The sequence below is a fragment of the Ochotona princeps genome, chromosome 5 (assembly GCF_030435755.1).
Source record: "Ochotona princeps isolate mOchPri1 chromosome 5, mOchPri1.hap1, whole genome shotgun sequence".
NCBI lineage: Eukaryota > Metazoa > Chordata > Mammalia > Lagomorpha > Ochotonidae > Ochotona > Ochotona princeps.
This window is the reverse complement of record NC_080836.1, coordinates 56,944,794-56,969,679: the sequence shown is the minus strand read 5'-3', so window position 1 is coordinate 56,969,679 and position 24,886 is coordinate 56,944,794. Positions and strand designations below refer to the sequence as shown.

Below are 24,886 nucleotides of genomic sequence, written 5' to 3'. Positions count from 1 at the left end.
AAAAGAGAAAACAATCCAGAAATAAGCATTGTGGACATCTTATTTTGACAGATGTGTGTGTGTGTGTGTGTGTAAATTACCTGAACAGGCATTTGGCATAACGATTAAGAACCACTAGAGGTGCTGTCATCCCATGTCAGTGTGCCTGGCTTCATGTCCCCACTTGACTCCCATTTCCAGCTTCCTGCTGAGATGCACCCTGGGAGGTGGCAAGTGACAGCTCCAGTACTTTGGTCCCTGTCACCGTGCAGGATATCAAAACTGAGTCCTTTACCCCGAGCTTTGACCAAGCCCAGTCCTGGCCTGGCTGTTGTGAACATTTCAAGAGTGAACTAGCAGATGGAAACACCATGTCTTCTCTGTATATCTCTAAGATAAATACATAAAATATTTTTAAATTTCTAAGATGATTTTAAAGTGGTTGTTTCTCAAGAAGGGAAAATTTTGATATCAAAAGTTCTGAAATGTACATGTAATTAGCCTTACTTTAGATTATTTGCATTTGTGACTTTGTTTTAAAATGTGTAACATTTATTACTGAAGTTAAATAATAAATATATAAAAAAAAAAGAACTTAAAAAAAAATGTGTAACATTTAAAAAGTAAAATGATTCCTTAAGAACACAAACTCTGAGAAAGGATAACTAAGCAAAAACAAACAATTTTTACCACCATGTTTGAATTTCATAGTCCTTATCTTTATAATCCCAAGGAACTAGAGTCTACAAGCATGTTAATGTATTAAGATGATTTATTGGGTAAGTTATTAAGTTTTAATGGAAATAAACAATTTTTGCAATAGAAGGTTTGTTGTCCTGCAGTTTATATATTTGTTCATTCTTCCTCCATGTTGTAGGGGAAATAAAAATATTTGTACTTTAGTCTAAGGATGTAAACTCCCATGGAGGAGCACAGAGCTGGGAAGGAAGGATTGATTTTGTGGTTTCTGGACTGCTTAGCAAGGCTAGGGTTGGGTTTAATTGCCCAACCAAAGTAGTTCCAGTGGATAAATTGCTCCCTGGGCAATTGATACTCAGTGAATAGACTATAAACATGAATATATAATGACTGAACATGTAAAAATATAAATTACTCTTAACAAAAAATGGCTCAAACAACATTACCAGTAAACTCAAATCAGCATACACATGATTTCCAAAGATTTTGTTTTCCTCCCTTTATAACCTGTGTGAGACAACAGACTGACAGCTGCTGCTTAACCTGGGCACATTGAAAACTCTTTGTGTGTATGATCAGAACTGTAACTTTGTGATGCTTTATATAGAATGAAACTAAATGATATAGTCAAATGTATTCTTTCAATGAAACATATGCTTTTACTGTCCATTCAAACCCATCCATACATCTCTATTTTATTAAGAAAACATACTTCACAACAGAGATGCACTGTCTAATTCGTTCTATCCTTTTGAAAGGTTCAGAGCATATGTGTAATGAAGAACGGTAGGACACAAGAAACAGGCAAAGAGTATATTCCTGAACTGTAGCAATTAAAATTCACAGCTGCTGGCTGCCCAGCTGTTTCTTGCATTTGGTGCTTTGTAATATGCACCAGAATATGTGGCATGGCCATGGTTCCAGTAAACTAGTTGGTGCTGCACTCTAAACTCTGTAAACTAGATCTCTTCTGTATATTTTGTCTTCAAATAGACTTGTCCTCCCTCCCCTCCTCCCTCACCAACTTCATCTGCTTGGGGCATTTGTGGTTCAGAAACAAAAGACATTTACAGCTTGGAGTATATATCAGGGTGTAAGTAGAGGTCAGACCTAAAATATGTGCACTTCTGATAAGCTGGAGAGGTGAAGAGGACGAGGGGTTTGCAAGGGCTGGTGAACTTGGCCTGACTTGTGTCTTCTACTTTTGTAGGCAGCCAACATCCCCCTGGTGTCAGAACTGGCCATTGATGACATTCACTTTGATGATTTTTCCCTTGATGTCGATGCCATGATCACGGCTGCCCTCCGAATGTTCATGGAGCTGGGGATGGTACAGAAATTCAAAATTGATTATGAGGTAAGATCTGTCTTGGGTGATCTGAGGAGTACACCTGAGAAAATGTGTTAGTAATGCTCAATTTCAGATTTTCCAGATACATAGGAGAAATGAACATCTCTTCCTCACCTACCTCACAGGATGAATGTGAGAATCAGAAGAGAAGTTTGTGGAAGCACTTTGATCCCTATGGACTATTCAGGCATGAGGTCATGCTCCAACCACCTGACCCATCCTCCTCTGTTCCCATTCCAGACACTGTGCAGGTGGCTTTTGACTGTGAGGAAGAATTATAGAATGGTTCTGTACCACAACTGGAGGCATGCCTTCAATGTGTGCCAGCTGATGTTTGCCATGCTAACTGTAAGTACAGTCAGTGATGGTGGGAAATCATGTTCCATGCATGTGGACTTATAGACTTTCCTTTTGGCATTTCCGTTTCTCTGAAAATTTGCCATATGGTGATTTTATGTCTTTTCAGACTTGGTTATGGAAGCCTATATTTGATAACAACAGTATCTGAAAATCATTGACACCTTGAGGCAGTTGTAGCCATAGAAAGATGAGTGGAGCCTCTTAGCAAGCTTTGGCTTAGTAAATTGGTACTTTTTACCAAAAAAAAAAAAAATGTATGGACTTTCCAAGTAATCTTTTTTGCAAAGGAAATGGAGAGGAACAATAAGACGGATCACTGGATAAGACTCACTGGCTTGCTGGAAAGCCAGAGTAGGGAGGTGTGAGCATTATGCATGGAAGCGTAAGAATCTAAAGAGAACACCTGTTTGGAAGAGTATTCAAGGAGATCTCGGAAGGAGGAAGGGGGTAGGTATAAATACCTCAGAGTTTAGGGACTCTCTGGGCTGCAATCCCCTTCCCCAGGAGCCATAACTCAGTGATGGTGACCAATCTGTGTTGCAGGGATAGCTTGGCCAGCCAGCCAAGAGGTAAGCCTTGGAATTAAATCTGAAATCAAACATTTGTAGCAAAGATTGAAACACAATCCGCTGTTCCTCCCCATTTGCTGGCAAGAAATAAGGCTTGGTTTGGCCTTATTTCTGCCTAAATTGTTAAGCTATCATCAAGTAAAATGTTTTTTGGCTCAAATGTATTAGTTTCCTTGGCCTGTGTGTGTGTGTGTGTGTGTGTGTGTGTGTATTATATTCATATATATGTATCTGTCCTGTGTATCTCATGACACAAATATCTTTGCACCCAGCAAAAAATTTAAGCACAATATCAAGAATTCCAAGTGAAAATACATTTTCTTTTGATCCAGTTGAACAAAGACTATTGTGTTTCTTCCTCATAAAAATCTCTTCCCTGTTCTCAGCCTATTAAAATTGTTCTCAGCCTATTAAAATTGTTCTCATCTTTTAAGCCATTGATCTAGTATCTTCTTTGCTAAAAAGTATTCCCTTCTCTCTCTGGCATCAATAATCATTTCTTTCTCAGCACTGTCTCTAGTACAACACATCATATTGTGTTTTAAGTAACAAATCTCTCATTCTCCTATTAAGGTAGCTATTTGAAGGATGAGATGCCTTCTTTTTTAAAAGAAGGTTTATTTGTTTGTTTGTTTTTATTTGAAAGGTAGATTTTACAGAGAGAGAAGGAAAGACAGGGAGAGAAAGAAATCGTCCATCTGCTGGTTCATTCCCCTAAATGGCCCTAATGGATGGAGCTGGGCTGGTCTGAAGCCAGGAGCTAGAGCTTCTTCTGGGTTTCCCTTGTTGGTACAGGATACCTAGGACTGGAGCCGTCTATCACTGCTTTTCCAAGCAATAAGCAGGGATCTGGATTGGAAGTGGAGTGGCCAGGACTTAAACCAGTACCGTTATGGGATACCAGCAGCACAGGGAGAGGCTTAATATACTACTACATGGAATCACCCCCAAGAGATAATTTCTCATTCCTCCAAGAACATTCACTTGTTTGCTTGAACACCTACTTACGGAGGGACCCCACTAGAACCTTGTACTCTGTCATGCACTTGGTTGGTTTCCAAGTTACATGGGCTTGAGTTGAAGTAAATGCATATGTGGTGTAAGAAGATGAGACCCAGATGTCTTCATTTTATACTCAGGTTCTTGTATTTTGAGTTTCCAACAGACAGACTGGCCTGGAAAAACTGGACCAATCCTGTCTTTCTGTTGCCCACAAAACTAAGATGTCATGAAGACAAACTTTAACTGTTCAGGTGTCAATATGCTTGGGGGAAAAATAAACCCTTAATTTTGGTTTTCCATAACAATTAAGAAATGTTTTCCTGGGTGCTGGTTGTTTTTGGAGACACTATGGATTTTGTGAATTATGAGCAAGTGGGAAATGTGTTCAACAAGGGAAAAAGAATGAGCATGACATTGTATGTTAACAATGTCAAAGTAAGAGACAGGTTTCTATGACAAGTCTTAAAATCAGAGGGATGAGGAAGCTAGCAAAGGAGACAGAGTAAGTGTAGACACTTAAGAGTGTTTGGGAAATATATATTCATTTTTCATTAGTACAGGTTTCCGTAATTTGGACAACTTCCATACTTCCTGTAAAACTGATAAAAGTAGAAATCTGAAGCAAGACCAAAGCAATGAGAATACTCTATGGTCCAGGTATTTCAAAAGTTTGATTGTTTTTACAAATGTGTTCAGCAAATTTGGTGAGTATCACTGTTAGAGAAAACTGTTTATGTATTCATGCTAGTGCAAATAGACAAGAATTTACTGCTACTACTGTTCTAGAAGAGGGAATGGGCAAAATTGCAAAATTAAAACATGACTTTGGAAGAATATTAATAAATATTACTTTTCTTCCTCACATGTAATTGTATAGCCACCTCTGGGAAAATGATTATTCCCTGTTCATTAAATAAGTGGGAGTTACCTTAGGTTGAAAATATCAACTAAATATCGACTTTTGCTTGTTCTTAACATGAGCATCTTCTACAACTTGATCATGAATGATATGGTTAATTATAATTTTTAATTGAAAAAGTTATTACAGAGATTACTTGAATAATGTAGACAAAGGTGAATTTAATTTACTCATTAATTCCAATTTCTGAAATAGAACTTCATCCTAAGACACAAAACTTATTTCAGCTGGATAGGTGTTAATAATTCTGAAATGCCTGTAGTTCGTTAGTCTTTCATTGTTTTAATCTCATCAGTGGTTCCATTTACACTCAAGTGATCTCATACTCTATTTCCATGTGATATGTTAGAAATTTTCTAATCCAGAGAAAAAGAAATTCAGCATATACCAATCCCTGGATTCAAACAGGGACACAAAGCCAAACATAGCAGATATGTGCTGAAAATTCCTCTAGATGGCGCTCCAAGGCAAAGTTTCTGAGTTATTTGCTAGGAAAGAAATGGGGGAGCAGGCAGGGCAAGCCTTTCCAGCCTTCCTTGAAAGGGTAAAGGAGATACTCTACCCCGCAAAATAAATGTTCTCCCTGAATGTGACACACCAGCAAACACCAGCAAAAGAGCCCCTCCTCTCGGGAGGAACCAGTTGCTTCGTGCTTGCCTACTTGCTGTCTGTGCTGTACAACCTTTAATCTGGGATCCTGTATTTTCCTAAGCGCATTGTCTGAAAATGGGTAGCTCCCTAGGCATGTGTCACTGCTGAACAAAGTTGGCAATTCACATACAACAGGACAAACAAATTAGAAATATAGGCACCATCTTCTTACCTTTGACCCTAAAATCATTTCACACACTGAAAATTTGCTTATTGACTCAGAATTACATTTTGAATAAGTAACAAAGCAGTTTTGTTTCTTGAACAAATTAAAAAAAAACTGCTGTGTAGGATCAATAATTGATATTAGATACTGGATGTTTAGTTCACTAAGATCTTCATTAATGACTTAATTTATTCTGTGTCTCTGGCCTGACAGTTTAAATTTATAAAACCATAATGTCAATGTTATCTTTGACTTTTAAAGAGATATTTAGATAATTAAGATTTACCAAACGCATACTTGGAATTTCCCCAATAAACACCATATAAACTGCTAGCTATTCTTTATGGTTAAAACAAACAAAAAAAAAAGCTTCAAATCATTGGCAGTTATATAAATTCTCTTTTCTTATAGAAGCTTGTAGAACAAATACTCCACTAAGCAAATACATAATGAAAGGTGATAAACATATTTCTCACATAAATGATACAATCAGACACAGGAAACAACTGGACTTTGTTGGGATTTTATAGAATAAAGGACATGTAGTTGTGCCCAGTTTGCAAAGACATTTTGGGTTTTATAAATGACATATGTGTTCTGAGACAGATTTTCCAAGGGCAGGGAAGAAGGAAGCTTTCCTTAAGGATTTTACTATCCAGTAAATGCACTCATTAGCACTTTGGGCCTCTCCTGCATCCAGTGGGGGCGCAATCAAGGTTAATTGAATGTGTGAATTTAGTTCAGGGTGTTATTATCCAAGCTACCATACTGTTCCGCGTCCACTTTGACAAAATCAACAACTATAAAATGAAGAGCAACTATCACTTGTTAGAAATCTTGTTCTTCCTTCCTATCACACCAAGGTTCAGCCAGGGTTCATATAGAATATTATGATCTTGCAGAATTCACTGGATATGAAAAGAGACGAGCACATGATCCCATTAAAATTTATGGTGGTACTGGCGCGTGGTGCTCATGGGGAATTGCAGTTATACACTGATAATAACCAAGTATCACAGCAAACACAGTGATATCCCCTGACATTTAATGGGGGCTTCTTAAATCTTCAATGCAGAGAGAGGATGCTTAAATCCGTATTTGTGTTGTCAGCAGGGTTATTTTCGGAGATAAGCCAAGCCATTTTACTGATCATTCAAACCAGAGAGCAGAAGGGACATTTATGGCAAGATCCATCCTGTTCATAACTTGGGGATAATGTGCCAGCCACAGTCTGCAGTTGGCAGGGAAGTCCTTGATTTCTGAGATACAAGATTTCTTCTGGAAGGAGATATTAGAAGAACAATGGGGACCTTTTTCTTCTCCCCATCCCCAGCCCCCACAAGAAAGACAAAATTGATGGAATTTTTGTATCACGTATTTTCACTCAATAACTAGAATCCTAATCTTTACAGAAATCAAATTCCTTTGTAAATTGCAACATCAGGGCATACAAAGAGATCTAGATGCCCTGCTTCATATCATAACTGACAATAAAAGAAACTGTAACCATGTTTGTGGTCACCAAACATCATTTTTATACTGCATTTCCCTATCAATACAAGGGGTTTAGTTACATTTACTTTAAAATAAATGGCAGAATGATCATAACAATAAAATCTGCTTGCTAGGAAAACAAATTATGTAACCCTGAAGTTGATATAATGCAAAAGATGGCAAATTTTCAATTTAGGAAAGGAGTTAACTTTTAGCGTTTTGGCAGAATATCAAGGCACTATAAATTAGCCATGGAACCAATCAATTTGAATATTATGCTTAAATTATATTTAAAGTGGTTTCTATCATTCTCTCTGCCTACCTCTCAGAGCCCCAGTTAGGCACTCCATGCATCTGGCTGACATTCCCTTTATCTACATTTATTTTGTAAAAGAAAAAAGGCAAAGCCATACATGACTAAGAGCCTGGTGTGCTAATCACCAAACATGCACTTGGGCAGCAGGATAATCCAATCCATTTCCGCTCACAGGAGACTTCCCTCCATAACTCACTTTAAGCGCTGCCATTCATGAGCTGTGGGTCATTCCCTTTCTAGTGAATATAAATCCTCCTGCACCATCAGCCAGAGCTGGGTATTTTTTCAGGACATGGTAATTGTGAAAGTGTCTGAGCATCATCATGGCTGGCGTCACAGAGAAAGGACAAGCTCTTGTTCACAGACACAGACTTGTAAGGCAATGTGTGTGGTTCGGGGTCCAGGGTTGCCTGGTTACAATATAGGATTTTTGATTAAACTGAATTTATTCTGGCAGTTTTTATGGTGTTGGTAAACTGCTTAATCTGTCTCCTTGTGTTTTATGACACCAGCCCAATCCTCCAGGTCAGGGAGACAGCCACAGAGCCATGGTCGTTTATCACAGCCTCCATTTTCCACGGTGCCTGCTTCCTGGTGGCACCTTCTTGGGGCTGAAACTGGCACCTGAAAGTGTTAAGTTGGGAGTTTCTTAAAATTTTTAAATTCTCTAGGTATCTCCCATTTAATTTGGGTTCAATGATGGCTGATAAAAATTAGAGAGGTCTCATAGCACTGAAATTCACCAACCTTGCCCCTCAAGGCACCTTGAGATGTCTGGCCTTTTGTGCAATTAATATACACAGAATAATCTTCATTTTCTGTGCTCACAGCCTATGTGCTATATTATATTCAGTTGTCTAATAACTTATCAGAAATAAAAGGTAAAGTATATGTCTAAATATGTACAAAAATACCATCCTTATCCTCAAAAGAAATATAAAGCACATACATTCTTATTATTGAAAACTAAGCCCGTAAGAATCACATATTCTTTTTCTTTTTTAATGCAATATGTGTGCTACGTATAAGCAGCTATTTATTGTGATATCTAAGTTTAAGTAGGGACCTCAGTCTTCGTCTTTCGTGTGTTTGTTTTACTTTTGATTGACACATAATTTCTGAGTCTTATTAAAGTTTTTTTATCTGAAAATTTTCCTATACTATTTGTCCATCCTTTTGCCCACTTAACTAAAAAATAAGATCACAAATAGATTAACCATTTTTTTCTAACCATCTCAGTACTTGTTGAGAATGAAATAAAGCGTTAATAGATGCCAAAGGTTTACCTTGAAATGCTCTAACACCAGGAAACCAAAACAAAACTCTACATGTAGAAACAGTGGCAACAAGATCAGCAAAACACAGATGATTCTTGCAGTTAGACAATCAGTGAATGGGCTTGAAAAATCAATTTAAAATTAAATATTGGGTATGGCATCCGGCATTTCTTGTAAAATTCCACGTGGGGTGTCCACATCCCAAATTAGAGGGTCTGGATTGGAATTCCAGCTCTACTCCCATTTACGGTTTCCTGCCTATGCATTCCATAGGAGGCAGCAGGTATTGCTCAGATAGTTGGATCATTGTCACCCACATGGGTCACCTGGTTCCCAACTTCAGTGTGGTCCAGCAGTAGCTATTAATGGATATTTGGAGAGTGATCCAGTAGATGAGAGAGTTCATTATCTCTCTCTGTCTCCCTCCATTCCCCATACACCCCCCCCATGTCTACCTTTCAAATAAATAAATATGAATTCTTGGAAGGGTTAAAATAAAGTTATACAAAATCATTCAATCCAGATTTTACAATTTTTGTCTCCAACATCTATTTACACATACATTATACCATACATGCCCCTGAGATTTCCTGCCTTGCCTTTCTGAGATGTCTGTGGATGAGTATTTGTGATATTATTTGATATCAACTTGTTTTATATTTGAATATTAATTGTCTTTAGAAGTTTCTGGTTGCAAAAATCATTTCAGTGTAAACTACCAACTCTGAGCTTGGTAAGAAAAGGATGATTGTAGACTTAAATCAATATTTAATTAATGTCAAATCAATATTTGGCTGCATTCATCTTGAGAAGAAAGAGAAGCAAATTCAGTCAAAACTGTTGGACTCCCGTCAGAAATGAGATGAACTACAAGTGTTGTGCTGTGTACCCTGGCAAAGGAAAACATGTAAATATGTCAGTGCTGGGTGTTGGTCTGGAGAGTTTCTGCTGGATAGTTTCTGCTCACTAGACCTCAAAATGGGGCTAGGGTGCCTTTTTTTCTCAGCTCAGCAAATCCAAATACTGGCAGACACTGATATAAACACCAAGGGAGTGACCACTAAATCTTGACATTGTTATTTGTGCAGTGAGTCTCCCCCGGCCCCCAGAGGAGGATTATGAAAAATCTGCTCTTCTCTCCATTGTACTTCCACCTTACACTAACTCCAAAGATACTTTTATGATGTGGCATTGAATAGTATAATGTACTCCGAAGTACTTCTGGCAGGCACTTCCACTTCTACCCAGAAGCCTAAGAAATTCCTCTGGCTAAAAGCATTACCTTGAAGCCTACTGAACAATGCAGTAGCCATCAGCCTACCTTTTGGATTTATGTGTTGAGAGATTGTTGTCCTATGCTGAAATCAACGAAATAGAGTCTCAAAAAGAAACAGGCTGTGCTTACTGTAAACGTGCATGGAACTCAAACATAACTCCTACTCCTCTGACCCTCAACACTGGAATCAGTGCTGACCTTGGGCTACTGTTTCACCCCCTCTCTGTAACTCTACCTTCCAAATAAGAAAGGACCAAATCTTTTAAAAAGAAAGGATTGAAAATTCTGTGCACTGTTCTGGTTGGCTCCAGGTGTGATCAGACTACATATACAGCATGAGCCAGGATCATTACCCTCTTCTTCACGTATAATGTCTGGCATGAAATAAATGCTTAATGCTATGAACAGTAGCTCCTAAAAAAAAAAAAAGAATGGGTACTTCCCAGAATGTCACTGTGCTGCTCCAAGTTGGAACATTATCCTTAAAACAAAAAATGATTTCATACACATAAACATATGTATATAGGAAGATGCTGTAAATTTTTAGAAAATAAAATTAAGAGATAAATTTATTTTAGTGTAAAAAATGGAAATCCATGTATAGTTTTTTGTAATATTATAATATAAAATATAAAAGTTCTTCCATGAACTTTTTGAAGATGCTTTCTTGTGTCTTAACTTTCTCTTTACTTATATATTGTATTCAGTGCTTACATTTTTGAACTGTGAAGAAATATAAGAAGACATATTAACCTAAATAATTATTGGATAGAGAACAAAAAGAGATAATATTTGAAGATAAAAAGAATAAACCAGAGTCTAGAATGGGATCAGTGCATTAAAATATACTTTTTTTTTTTTTTTTGCTTTCTTGCTGCTCCCTTTTGAAAGTTAGATTGTCATCAGCAGACAGATGACTTTTTCCACTCCATATGGGTACATGTAGGTCTGAATAGATAGGGCTTGAAGGAAGATGGATGAGGTTAGAGGAGGAGTATATGGACACTTAGTGGCAGGTGGACACTTTTCAGGCTTGACAGTTCTCAGAAGCCATTTACCAGGCAGCTTTAAATCACAGTCAGGAGACAGGCACTGCTTCAGTAATTCAGGTATCACAAGTCAGGAGAGGAAAATATGTCTCCTATGACTCTTATATGTGCCATTCTTTAAGGATTCTTTACTCCTGGATTCAGGGATAGGCTCTGTGGTCTTTGACCATCATAAAATTTGAGAAAAAAAATGTCTAGGAAGAGACTTCATGGGTTTCATCAAATTCTCAAAAGTATCCACAATACACATAGTTTACAAACCAGACAGTGGATTTGGATTTCCAAGATGAGAAGAAAGTGGCTGTGTAGAAAATTATAGCAAAATATGTTCTGTCCTACTACAGAATGGGTAGCTTAAAAAATCATTTGAGGTTGTGATTTGAGTTTATTAGATGGCACTTAATGTTAACTTTGAGTTAAAGTGCCAGTCAGATCACCTTGTCATCATCATTATTTTTACAAGCCACACTTCTCTGTATTTCATTGCAGTGTCATTATTTGTAGCACTTACTTCCACAGGATCATGGATAATTATCTTATACTTGGGTTTTTAAAAGAATTTTAAGATACTTATTTTTATTTTATTTGAGAGACAGATCTCCATTCTGCTGGTAGGCTCTCCAAATGAATTGGGCCAGACTGAAATCAGGAGCCCCGGACTCAACCAATGTCTCCATATTAGTTGTAGATACCCAAGTACTCAAGCCACCACCTGCTGCCGGTAGCTAGATCAGGAACAGAGGAGCTGGCTCTCCAGCCAGACATTCTGACCAGGATACAGGCATCCAAAGTGAGACTTACCCAATGCACTAAATATTCGTTTTCTCCCTCAGATCTACTTTGCATCTGCAAGACCAAACTCAGAAAAGTAGACTTGTAAAGGTGAAAAGAGAGAACACAAAAAAGATACTTACACTCCCTCTTCTTTAAAAAAAAAAAAAAAAAACTCAAGTAGCAAAGAGTAATAAATGGGTGAAAATTCTACCTTTCATGGAATCACAACAAATGAAAGTTGCACATGGAAAATTGTTCATAACTGAGCAAAGAAGGGCACAGTCCTGAGTGAGAAAGTAGAGAAGGAAACCACACACCCCAGACCCTATCAAGGCTTAGGAGCTGGAAGCTTCAGATATCACAAATACAGGAGGAGATGGGATGAGATGAGACAGTGATGAAAATAGTTGAGTCCCCACACCCCTTTCCCTCTTTATGTAGTTTGAGAGTTACTTCCACCCCAATTTAGGCAGTAACCATAGTATTGTTGGAAAAACTGAACCCCCGGCTTGGAAACATCTGCAAAGGAAAAGAAAGGTTAGATACATGCAGAAAATAAAAGGATAAATTGAAATTCCATGTCCTCATTAGTGGGAAGCTTCAGTTCTCTTGTCTGGGGATGTCAAGGCCAGCCTGTGGGTATGACCCAGCAAACTATAGACTCCCAACCCCATTATGATATGATTCGTTTTGTCATACCTTATCTTTCTTTTACATGGCCAGGCCACCGAAGATAATCAGACATTGGACAAAAAAAAAAAAGAGAGAGAGAGAGAGAGAGAGAGAGAGTTTGGGGGATTAGGCAATTCAGCGGACAGAAGCAAATTTCAGAAAAACTGTCATTATAGCCTAGTTCATAATAGCAAAGATATGGAACCAGCCTAGGTGGTGCTCCTCACACAAAAAGGCAAATTTCAAATGTTTTCTTTCATGTGAGGAAGTTAACATATAAAGAGTATGCTCGTGTCATATTGTTAGATATGCATAGTTGCAAATGTTGTACTCACTGAACTATACCTTTAATGTAACACTACACCCTCTTTCCTTGTTTTATGATCCTTGTCATGAATCGCACATTATGTAATATTAATATGCCTGCTTTTGAGAAGAATTGTATACATGTGAGTATTTATAATATTTGCACACAGAGTGAATATGGAAAAATTTTAAAGATTGCTAGACCTAAGTGAACATTTTTGTTGTTGTTGTTGTTGTTGTTTCCATATTTTCTTTTTTCTAAACAACAACGAAAAAGCATGAGGCTGGTGATTGCATGCACTAGTTTTGGAATCAAACAGATTGTATTTGATTCAGTCTTCCTATCCAAGAGCTGTTTCACATTTTACTTCTCCAGTTGTTAGTTTCTGCAGTTGTAAGATATGAATCATGGTATTGGTCCTAAAATGTTGTTGTCAGACACAGTCTGTCGCCTCTATCGGCCTATGCATATGCTGCTGGTTGCAATTTCTGGGTCAGTTCTGCCTCCAGCCCCGTCTTCTACACAAACCAATGGGTGCTGGAGCCCATCCTAATCCTGCCCACTGCAAATTCAGCCCTCACACAAACCAGTGGGAGCTGCATCCTACTCAGAGTGACCCACAATAAACCTCACCAGGCTTTCCCCCTGCCCTGTTCCCATACTTTCCAGTATGTACGGCAGACTGGTCCAGTCTGTCCCACATCCCATTCAGCTCACATACATGTCAATTGGCACTGAGGCTTAAGTTCAACACAATCAGCCCCACTATCCAGTCCACACACCTGCAAATGGGTACAACTCTTGTGTAGCCATGCCTGCCTCTGGCCTGGTTCTCATGCTCACCAGATAGAGTGGCAACCCAGGAAGGAGGTGCCCACTGTAAGTAAACATTCTTAAAATTAAAATCTTCAGGAAAAGAAGACAAGATACTATTTCCATGACAGAAAGACAGCATACTGTTGCACAAGGAGAAGTACATTTGAAAATGCTTATAAATTAAAAATAATAGTCCAGCAAAGTAAGTGAGAAAGTCCATATGGGAAAATGAGCAAGAAGAGATGAGAAATAAGAAAGTAAATACAAGCATTCCAATGTCTGACACATTGGCATTCATTAAAATGAAACAAAAAATTTTTAAAGATGAAGTGAATCTCCTACCAAGAAGGTGAGCGCCCAGATTATGCTACAATGCAAATTAAGAGAAAGTCCCAAATTGAAAAGTACATCTGAGTGAAATTGCTAATTCTCTAGCAGTAGAGAAGATATTTTAAAGGAAAATTAAGTAATATTCAAAGTTATAAAAAACAGAATAATATGCTCTTTTCTAAGGCAAGGAAGCAACAGAGCCATCCTTTCATATTCTAAGTTAAGTGTTTCAACCTAGAATTACTTTGCTAGCTGGTAATTGGAAATGAAAATAAAGACTTTTTCTAGTCATGCAAAACTTCCAAAGCAATGAACTCCCTAGGCATTAAACACTGCACACCCTTCCTGGTGAAGCCTGATAGATGTGCTCCTGCAAAAGGAGGGTGTCTGTGAGGAAGGAGAAAAGGCATGGGACGCAGGAGACCGAAGATCAGCCACAGAAGAGCAAAGGCAATGGACCTGAATGATGCCAAAGAGGGTGCCGAGAAGATGCCCAGAAGGGCAGCTGTCCTCACACAGAGAATGCGGGCCAAATGGCAAGGATGCAGGAAGCGGTCGGTCCTAGGATGAGAAGGAGCCCGTAACAGGTCTAACACTTTTGTCCCTCTTTAAGTTTGTGGTAAGAATTGTTTTTTACAGAGTTGTTCAGGATACGAAATGAAAAAAAGCTCATATGGAAGGGAACATTCATTCTATATTAGTTGACTCAGCACTGAGTAGTATTTGTAGGGTGATCATCAGTAAAGCTCTGTCGTGAATTGCCTTGGGACTGTGGAGACTGTAGTCACCTGCCACTAGACATCATCAGTGTTGAAGGACTGACTCTAGGGAAAGTGTCCTGGAAGCTTCCTCTGCCCTGTCATACTAGCTGTGAGTTCTTGGCTACGGGAAGGGACTCCGTTTTCTCACCTGTAACTAGGCTAATAATAGTTCCTAACTCGTACAACTGTTACTGAGAATTAAATAAGTGAAGCAGGTGTAAAACTCTTAGGATAATATATGGTTACACAGGAAGGACTTGTGCTAATAATATGTGCATATCATATAGAAATATAGAAACTATACATTTAGGTTAAAAGGAAAGTGGAAAGTGAATACCCATGGGAATCAGAAAGGGAAAGTGAAAAACTTCTGGCTTCTACTTCTCAGTTTCTTAGTGTGACTTGACTTTTTAAATAATGAACACAGGTGATACGCTAAGCAAAATAAAGTAGTCTTAACACAACCAACAGCCAATTCCAAATCTTAAAATGGAGGGTACACATAAGCTCTGACATGGACTATTTCATACTCCCATATAATTTATTAATAGCTCCCCTTGCTATATAGATGAAATTGTGCAAGTATGTATTTCGAAGTAGCAGCAGGTACAGGTCAATTTTTTAAAAGTAGACTTGCCAACACAGAAACCTATTATTCAGTAGTTTCTGCACTAAAACCAAAACTAATTAAAAAAAGATTTCATTTCCATAGGAGATATGTCTCACAGATACTGGCCAGTAATAAAGGTTTGCAGGGAAACACACACACACACACACACACAAAAGAGTAAAGCAACTTGAGCCCTAGCTCTCTCCTCCTCCTGCCCTATGATAAGGATTTTAATAAGTAATGAAATGGGAGACTTGTTAAGAACAAGGCTTTGGATCAAGAAAATGCATAGCCCTGCTTTCCCAGAGGTGCACTTTCTCTTCTGAACTAATGAAAGGACCAGCAGGAACCTCAGAACCGTTGCTGCCCCGGGTACGTGATTATATCAAACTGCTTCCAGAAGAAATCCCATCACACAGACATTTGGCAAGCAAACTACCATGGGATTGAAAAAAAAAAAAAAAGCAATTCCAAGTAATGGATACTCCACTCGATCCTCATACTGGGTGGCTTAATCCTCTACCAAATTCTTGTTTCCTGGACCTCCACTGCCCTGATATCTGTGGATTTCATCTGCACGCACAAACCCCACCCCACCTGACATGAGTTAAGGCATTTGTAAGACAGCTTCTAGATTTGTTGTGTTTCATTTTTTAAAAAAAAAGCTTAATTTCCCCTTCTTTTGTCTGCTCTCCCTGGAATGGCATCTGGTGGATATGGCATTCAATTCAAAAACCACAGCCCTCTTTTTTCCCTATTATGAGAAACCCAGTGCTTTCCCCATTACAGTGTTGAAAAACAGAACCCTTTTTGCTCTGGGCCTTTGCCAAACTGTCACTGTATCTGCAGAGTACAGCTCCTCTCTGAAAAGGGAAGAAAATAGTCTGAACTTTGTCCTACCAAAGTAGCACAGGCCACCGTGACAGCGAACTAATTCATCATGGTGGGAACCTTAGGCTGTGCAACTGACCACTCAACTCACTCTAGGCTGAGGAGGTGGCAGTTAATCATTTCCTTAAATGATGTGGGTATGAAAACAGAGCTGATTCCTGCGCAGTGGACTAACCTGCTCCACTGCCCTCCGCCACCCGAGTAGTGACTGTTGCCATTTTCTCCTTCTTCCCAGACTGCTGGGTTTCAAGAGATTCTGTCTGAGGTGGAAATTTTAGCGGTGATTGTGGGATGCCTGTGTCATGACCTCGACCACAGGGGAACCAACAATGCCTTCCAAGCTAAGTAAGTGTTCTAATTGTTGTTATTTTAATGCATTTGCCTTTCTCTCCAGAGCCAAAGGTGATGAATGCTAAAGAGTAAAGCATTAATTTCTGGCATCGGGGCCAAGGCCACGCAGGCTTGAGCGTGCATGTCATGGGGCCCATCCATCTTTATAATTCCCTATTCTTCTTTTAATTGCAAATTTGCCCTTCATGTCATGCTTGTTGATTTGGTCTGTCTCTGTTGACCTCCCTCAAATAACAAAGCTCAAATTTTAAAGGGCCTACATCTTTGCTCCCACAATATTTGCCTATGTGACATTACAGGTTTCTTGCACCTGCACGCTCAAAATCCGTTTTTATAACCATTAAAATAAAAACAGTTCTAGGAACTTTTATGATGCAAAATATTTCTTTCTGCTCCAGTCTTTTCTAGTATTCTTTAATACTGGATGTTGTAGAACCTGCAGTGAAATAAAGCTACCTCCAAGGAATATAGTCTTTGCATCATTTATCTACTACTGCCACAAAAAGAAAAGAAAAGAAAAAGAAAAGGAAATTGCATAAATACAGTACAGGGATGTTGAAGCACCCATTTGCCATGCACATGAAGAGCATGATACAGTAAGGTGTCCCTGAGCAAGCAGTACTGGTCAAGTTGGCCATTGCTTGGTGGTTTGTGAGTGCTGGAAATGCCAAGATCAAACAGTGAGCATACGGTTCTCTTGCTCTTTTCACTCTTGGTCAGCATATAGGAGATCAGAGACTGAAGAAAAAAAAATGAGCCAGAGAGTGGGAAGAGTAGAGATTCAGGAAGGCTTTAATAAAAAGGTGAGATTAAAATGACAGATTTCAAAGAACATAAGCATCAGATTACTAATTTCAAAGTCCCTTGCATAAATTAACCTCTGCTTATTACAAATTAAAGTCTGATAGTCAGCCATGTGCCAACAGGTTCCTTTTAGTTCACTTCTCTTTATTCTCCAGATACCTATCCATTGAGATCTTGGGGTCCCAGGCCCTTGTATGTGCCTGGTGTACTGGCTTATGAATTTTTATATTGTGTCCTTCTCTAACTATGCTGTATCCTGCAGCTTATCATTTCAACTCTGTAGTTCTTGAGCCTCTTAAATTTTTATAACACTCACATAGAAAAACATTAGTCATGATTCAGTCTAACCATTCAACTTTGTGCTACTTTGCTTGGTGTTGTGAAGGCTCTGGGAGAAGAATGCCACAATTGTGAGAATTTGAGACACCCAAACACCTGTTCTCTCAACTCTGCTGTATCTTAGTACTCCCATCCATCTTTCTATGCTGCTACCTAGCACTGTCCATCATTGCTGTTAGCAGTTACATACACAGAACACTGTCTCTCCCTAAACCACCTTCTGCTCCACCACCTCCCCCACACATCTCAACAGATCACCTTGCCTCCTACTTCACTGAGAAAATTGAGGCCATCAATCGAGAACTCTCTCAATTTCTTCCCTGCCAGCTGCATACTTATCTAGCCATCCCAATCCTTTCCTCCTTCCCTCCTGTCTCAGTGAAAAAGCTGTCTTTCCCTTGTCCAAGGATAAACCACCCACCTCTGCCTTAGATCCCTTCCTGGCTGTGACCTTGAGCCCTTGAACCATCAATCTTCCTCCCTGCCTCCTGTGTCAGTTGCCTCCTGTCTCCTGGTGCTCAATATCCTATTAACATGAATTTCCCCTTCCTTTTGCAGAAATAGTCATCCGAATCCCCACTTCTCTCCAGCTTCTGTCCTTCTTCTTTTTTTTCTTGCTAGTCAAGCTTCATGGAGACCCGCCTCGGTTCCTTGTCTAAACTTTCCATACCTCCTGCCCTCATGTGTGACTCCCAGCTCTACCTTACCAGAGGAGCCACCTTCAGTAAGGTCACCCATGACCCCACAGCTACTTTACTTTTCATTGCCCTTTTCTCGATCCTTCTTGCTTGAGACATATTTTGATCCTCCCTCCTTCCTGCCTCTCTTTCTTGCCTTGTGTCAGAGACAAAGGAGTTTCAGCTATCCTTAGAAACTTTCTTAGTTTGTTTCAACCTCTCCTTGCTTGACCAAACCTTCACTGGTAATACTCTCTCTTTGTTCTTCTCCTGCTCTTTGTAATTCTTCATGCAAGGCCTCCATCCATCTTCTGATGAGCCCCATATTCATTTATTTGAACTACAATTTTCAGATTATACACAAATACGTATTCCAGTGGCTTGAGAGGCATCTGTTTGAAGTCCTGTAGTCACCTCTTGATCAGCCTTCACCTGAAGGCATGTTTCTCCTTTTCTTATTCACTATCCCAGTTAATCACACCACTACAAATTTGTAAGTCACCAAGACTCCCTCTTGGGACCCCTCAAAGCCAACCCTGCTTCTGCACTGGTACAGTAATTACTGCTATTTTGCATCACTTCTGGATGGCTGTTAGCCATCAGCCCAAATCTCCTCTTCTAGTCTGACTGGCATCCCAGAATAATTAGACTAATTTACAAAGCTGACCCACTTACTCCAGTTTGATTCTTTCACATTTCTCTGGCCCAGCACTCACTAGCGCCAGCATACTCCAACTCACTCTTCATCTGTGCCCCAGACACAAGAAACTTCTTGAAGAGGTCGGTGGGGTGTGCTGGCCCCCATCTCTCTGCTGCTTCCCTTCCCTGAAGTGCCCTTCCTTTCCTTCTTTCCCTCTAGCTCTCCAAAAAGTGCCACTCACAGAGTCCTATCCTGTTGTATCTCTCCTTGCCATTTTTCATGTCCACGTAATGCTATATTTTTTTTAAATGTGCATTTCCATTTTCATTGCTTACATACAGCTGTGTCTCCTCTTCTTTTGTACCCACAAATAAACAGTGCCAAGAGCTGAATAAATATATTCTGAATATTTGCTGAATGATGAATAACAAATGCATGAATGGAGATTCTATTTAAACATTTTATTATAACCTTTCAATAAAGTTCCCTAATCCCCTAAACAAATATAACTTTTTCTTGGTTATTAAAAAGAGAAGTTTGTAGGTGCCCGTGCTTAATGTTGTACCAAAGACCACTAATCTGTTGAAGTGCAAACTGTGTAGGCTTTCATTATAGACTTTTAACAGCTCCTATGTTGACTTCTTGTAACTGCATTCTTTAGGTTGTTTAGGATTCCTCTCTCCATTAAACCAATTAGATCATGATTAGCATACCCTCCTCTAGAACTCTCATACCAGAACTCCACCATTCTATCACTTATGAGGAAATAAGGCGTAAATGCAGTAAGACTGTCTTTAAAACCACAGTGAGCATCTTGTGGGACCTTTTAAAAGCGACATATACAATACTTGGAATCAGATACCAGTGGCTCCTCCCCAGAGAGAAAGCCTGTGTGTCATAGTGGAAAAAGAAATTCTTCTTGCTGATTGACCAAGAGCTGTTTGGACCAAGAATACACAGCTAAATCAAAATTGGACCATTTAGATTTTGCTTCTCCAAAATTTGGAGTTGTATTACCATAACATTGAATACAAACTGCTGCAATCCTCACTTCAGATCCACGGAGACTGGGAGCTCCTGGGGCTGCTATTTTTGGAAAGCTATGCTGACTACATCCCACATAAATGGAACAAAACCAGAAAACTATCCCTTAGACAACAGAGAAAGATAAAACAATTATATGGAAAGAACCAGAGAGACTGTATAATCCAAGAGAAAGAGAAAAAGCAGACTTGAATTCCTGGCTCTCATCTTTGTCTATAGGAGATCAAGCTATACTTGTAGTAACTAGTCTCCCTGAGAGTTCTTTATACAATTTAACTAATCTTTCCCTTGGGGAAGCTGGCTGTACTATATTTCTATTCTTTGCGACTTACCATCCCTATGACAAAGACAACAACAGTTTGTTGTTTACTACATCTCAAGCCCGTGCCAAAGTCTGTGTAGGGCTGATATGTTTGTCTCCATTTTACAGAAGGAAACTGAGCCAGAGGAAGATAAGTAATTTTCTCAAATTCATCCATTCCGCTGTGGGATATTTGAAACTAAAACATGTGGTTCCAGAATGCATTCTTTAACTACTCTCCTGTGCTATCTTCTCTGACTTTGTGACATCTTCTTTGGACCTTTGAGCATCCGGTATATTGGTGAACTTCCCATTTCTGAAACCTCTAGAAAATTAAACTGCATTTTTATATCCAGAAATTCAAGACCTGGAACCTTATAAATTGTTGAAGTAAACAAGACTCAAGCAATTATACTTAGAACACTCTAGCTTTACAAAAATGGATATTGGATATCCCCAAATCTCAGTTCACTTGTATAAGACTTAACATCTTTCATACTGAATTATCTAGGTATTGAATCATTGTTTTTACATTTTATTTTTATTGCATCCTTACATCACATGATCACAGCTGCCTGTTCTGAGATAACATGCTGTGTCTTCTCAAGGTGACTATTCTTATACTCAGGTTACCAGCTATGTAAGACGTCCACATGCCCTGCATCAACCTATATAAAATTACTTTTGAACACACCAAATGCCACCATTGGCCAAGCTAGTTAGAATTTCCTTTGACTGTGAGTGCTGAAAGAGATTTATTTACAGAATGACGAAGGCATCATCTTTTCACTGGTTAGAATAGAATTTATTCAGTAAGCATACTGTTGTTTAGAAAATTCCAAGGAAAAATCTCACGTTCTTTTCTCCATTTTGTATTCCCAAATAATTAACTGTTTCTCAGTTCAAGGCCCTTTGCTGGACATTGTGAAAGAAATAGAGAAGTTTGGTCAACAGTCCCTGTCTTAGAGGGTTCACAGTCTCGTTCCAGCCCTTCAAATGATTTGAAAATGGAATTTAAATGCACTAGTTTTTATGTGGAAAGGTATATGCTACCTTTTTTTCATATATAAAGCTATAAAGAAATAGGAGACATTTAACAAGGGACAAATTACTATATAAAATGCAAAATGCCTCTACAATAAAATGTGTGACTTTAGTTAGAGCACACTTTGATTTATTCTCTTAGCCTTTCTGATAAGTGAACCTTTGCATTTTCATATTTTATTCTTAATTTTTAAGTATTGGAGTGCGTGCAATGAATGATCAATAGCAGTACAGCGGTGCTTTGAAATTGCTCTGTTCATACCTCCCCTGTTTTCTCAGGAGACAGCGTTCCCTTCTCATCCCCCTCTCTATTACAGCTGCCCCTGATGATTAAATATCAGTACCAGGCAGCTTTGTAGTATATTCTCCTAGGAGACTTCTTCTATTCATTTCTAGCATAATCTCTTATACTCATTTCTTGGGAATGAAAACCCATCTTGTCGCTTTCGGCCAGGTCCCAGAAGTGAAATACTGGGACACATTAATCTGCCCTGACAACCTAATCCCACTGCTCACCACCTCCCAACAATTCTCAATTTCCTAATTACCTTTCATAGTTGTCCTGTTTAAAGTTTCCTTTAAGTCATGGCTGAACATTGTTGTAAGTCTCTTTTTCAAAGAATGTGCATATCTAGGACACTATAGGTATGTTTCTGTTTGCACACCGATTTTTGGTGCCTGTGCAAAGTGCTGAATACCTGTAAGAACAACATTTTGCTGACATTTTTTCTAGGTTTCTTTTAATGTACTCCCTGTTCAAAAATAGAAATTTTTCACAGTTGTGATGGCCTAATCAATAATGTGCTCTGAACACTTGCTTATATACATGTATTTTGCTTGAGAAATTTGAACTCTTTTCTTCCTCTCTCCCCTTCTCACTCCACACACCCTACATATATAAAATCATATTTTCACACTTCAGTATGTATGCCCCAAAGCTCCTTATGTGATTAATATACTTACCACAATTAACATTGAGTTGTGCCCAGATACAGAAGAGAAGGAGGGAAAAATGGAAGCGTTTGTTTCACCCACTGTCCTCCGAGCCTTGACCTTCCTCATCTTAATCAGTGGTCCTCGGGGAAATGCATGCTTCTCAATTATGTAAACAACAGTGATAACAACAACAAATTTGTTGTGATATTAATGTCAATTTTCCCTATATGTGACTGATTTTTTTTCATGTTTGAAAAAGTGGAAGTATTTCTTTACCCAAAATGTATTATGCAAACAACATTGTTTCTTTAAAGAAATGGATTTATGATCAATCAAGAGTGGTTGATACTACATGTAGTGTTAGCTTCCTCAGAATCACAAGGAGTATTTTCATCTAGCAATGCTTCTAGGAAATCCTACAGTGCAGAAATAGTGTAACTTTCTAAAGCCAGTATTTCTCAAACTTATTTGACCATGGTACCCTTTGTAGTTCAGTCTTGCATGCCATTACACATTTCAAAGAGCTAATATTCTATCGAATAGCTTTTGGGTAATCCTGTTGTAACAGACACATTTTAGTGTTTGCCACTTATATCAACTTTCATGACTGAGGACTTGATTTCTGGTAATAAGTAAAGTTCACACTGTGTCGCAGCAGGAAATGCCTCATCACTTGCAGAAAGATGAGTATTTTAGTCCAAGGCTGATGAGAGAAAATCCTTGACCCAATTAGAGGGGCCTATGAGCCCTCTGAAGGTAAGAGCCACATCTGACTTACCCTTAAACTCCACATACCTGAGGCCTGGCAGAAGGCTCTCTTCATCAATCATTGCTTGGTGAAGAATGAAGAAGTCACCATGTTTTTCTGCCCTTTCATAGCACTAGTCTGGTTTAGTTGCAACATTTACATGCTTTCTGATTGAATCAATATTAGAAGAGGAAGAGCAGAATGTTAGATGGAATTACCGAAGGGAACAGAGGGAATCCAACCAGAAACATGCTCAAACCATGGACAATTACTTGGCCATATTTGTTCAAGCAGTGTGTGTCCTGATGAAGCACAGCTGTCCCGAAGCCATAGGGAGAACGAGAAGCATAGCCTCAGAGCCCAGTGTAGTTTTTCCTCCTTCCTACTTGAGGAAGAAAAATCTCCTTATTCATCCTGAACAAAGAAAATACAAAACAGTTTGTGATCATCTGGCTTGCTTAACTTTTATGGAGCCTGCTAAACCAACATGAATAAAGGAGGAGATAATATTTTACATCTTGACCCTGCCTCTCATCAGTGACTCTTATCAGTATTAATATCAGTAAGTGTAGTGCATCTGAGCGTGACTATTAAAAAGAAATGAATCATAGGAGTGTGAGCTTGTGGTGAGAGGACTTCAAACAGGACTTCAAACAGTTCATGGAAAAATAAAATTGGAAGATAAGCTGAGGGAGCAAGAATTTAACCCAACAATTAAGACACCTGCCTCCCATGTTGGAGTATCTAGGTTCAATTCCTGACTCCTAATTCCAGATGACTCAAGTACTCGAGTTCCTGCCTTCCCCAATGGAAGAATTGGGTTGCATTGCTGGCCCTTGAGTCTGGCATAGCCCAGCCCCGGACATTGCAGGTATCTGAGAATAAACCAACAGCTGGGAACTTTTTTTTCTATACTTGTTTTTATCTGTGTTTGTCATTCACTCTCTAATAAAATAGAGTTTAGTTTGTTTTAGTGCAAAAATTCTTGAAATCCATGCATGGTTTCCACAGTATAAGTTTTCCATTACCTTATTAAAGACTGCTCATACTATAGAATTATGAATTAAATTTTGCAATCTTTCATTGTGACAACCAGATTGGTAAAAATGAAAAATAAAATATCTGAAATATATTTATAATTTTCGCTCTAATTATGAGAGAAGTTTTAAAACTTGGAAATGTTACATAACTTTTCCAAACCTCAATTTCCTCAAGTAAAATGAGAAGGTAATACAAATTTCATGATTGTTGTCAAGACTAGCTAAAAGAACATATTAAGTTTTTAATACATTGCCTAGAGCATAGTAGCTATGATTATTAATAACATTATTATAAAACATGTTAACATGCTTATTACTGACAACTTCAAATTTGAATTGTGAACTCTATACCTACCACTGTAAACTTATTATCTAAAAAGCTAGTGTATTTTTAAAGATCTACTCCATGGAATAATCTTGATACGACATGTACGTAATGCATGCTAGAACCTCAGTAGCTGAGACAAAAGCATATAATATAGATTTTGAAACATGTATTTCCATAGAAATGAACCTGTATTAAAGACAAAGAATAACTAACATTGAATATTAATTTGTAACTAAGATTAGCCAAATAAAATTTCACGTACTGAATGAGGCAGATTAAGGCAAAATTAAAATCTCTATGAAAATCTAGTACCTCCTTACTAACCTTTTTCATAATCATTCCTACTGAACTTATCCCTGCTATTT

The 24,886-nt window shown here is 38.5% G+C and overlaps 1 protein-coding gene across 2 annotated transcripts in view; it reads left to right on the top strand.

Moving 5' to 3' along the window:
* PDE11A (phosphodiesterase 11A) overlaps positions 1 to 24,886 on the top strand; it is a 418,861-nt gene that overhangs the window by 321,322 nt on the left and 72,653 nt on the right. For both annotated transcript variants that reach the window (XM_004577021.3, XM_004577022.4), the window contains exons 11-13: positions 1,889 to 2,035; positions 2,270 to 2,377; positions 16,505 to 16,614. In XM_004577021.3, the coding sequence (XP_004577078.2) occupies positions 1,889 to 2,035; positions 2,270 to 2,377; positions 16,505 to 16,614 (365 nt within the window). The remainder of the gene's footprint in view (positions 1 to 1,888; positions 2,036 to 2,269; positions 2,378 to 16,504; positions 16,615 to 24,886) is intronic.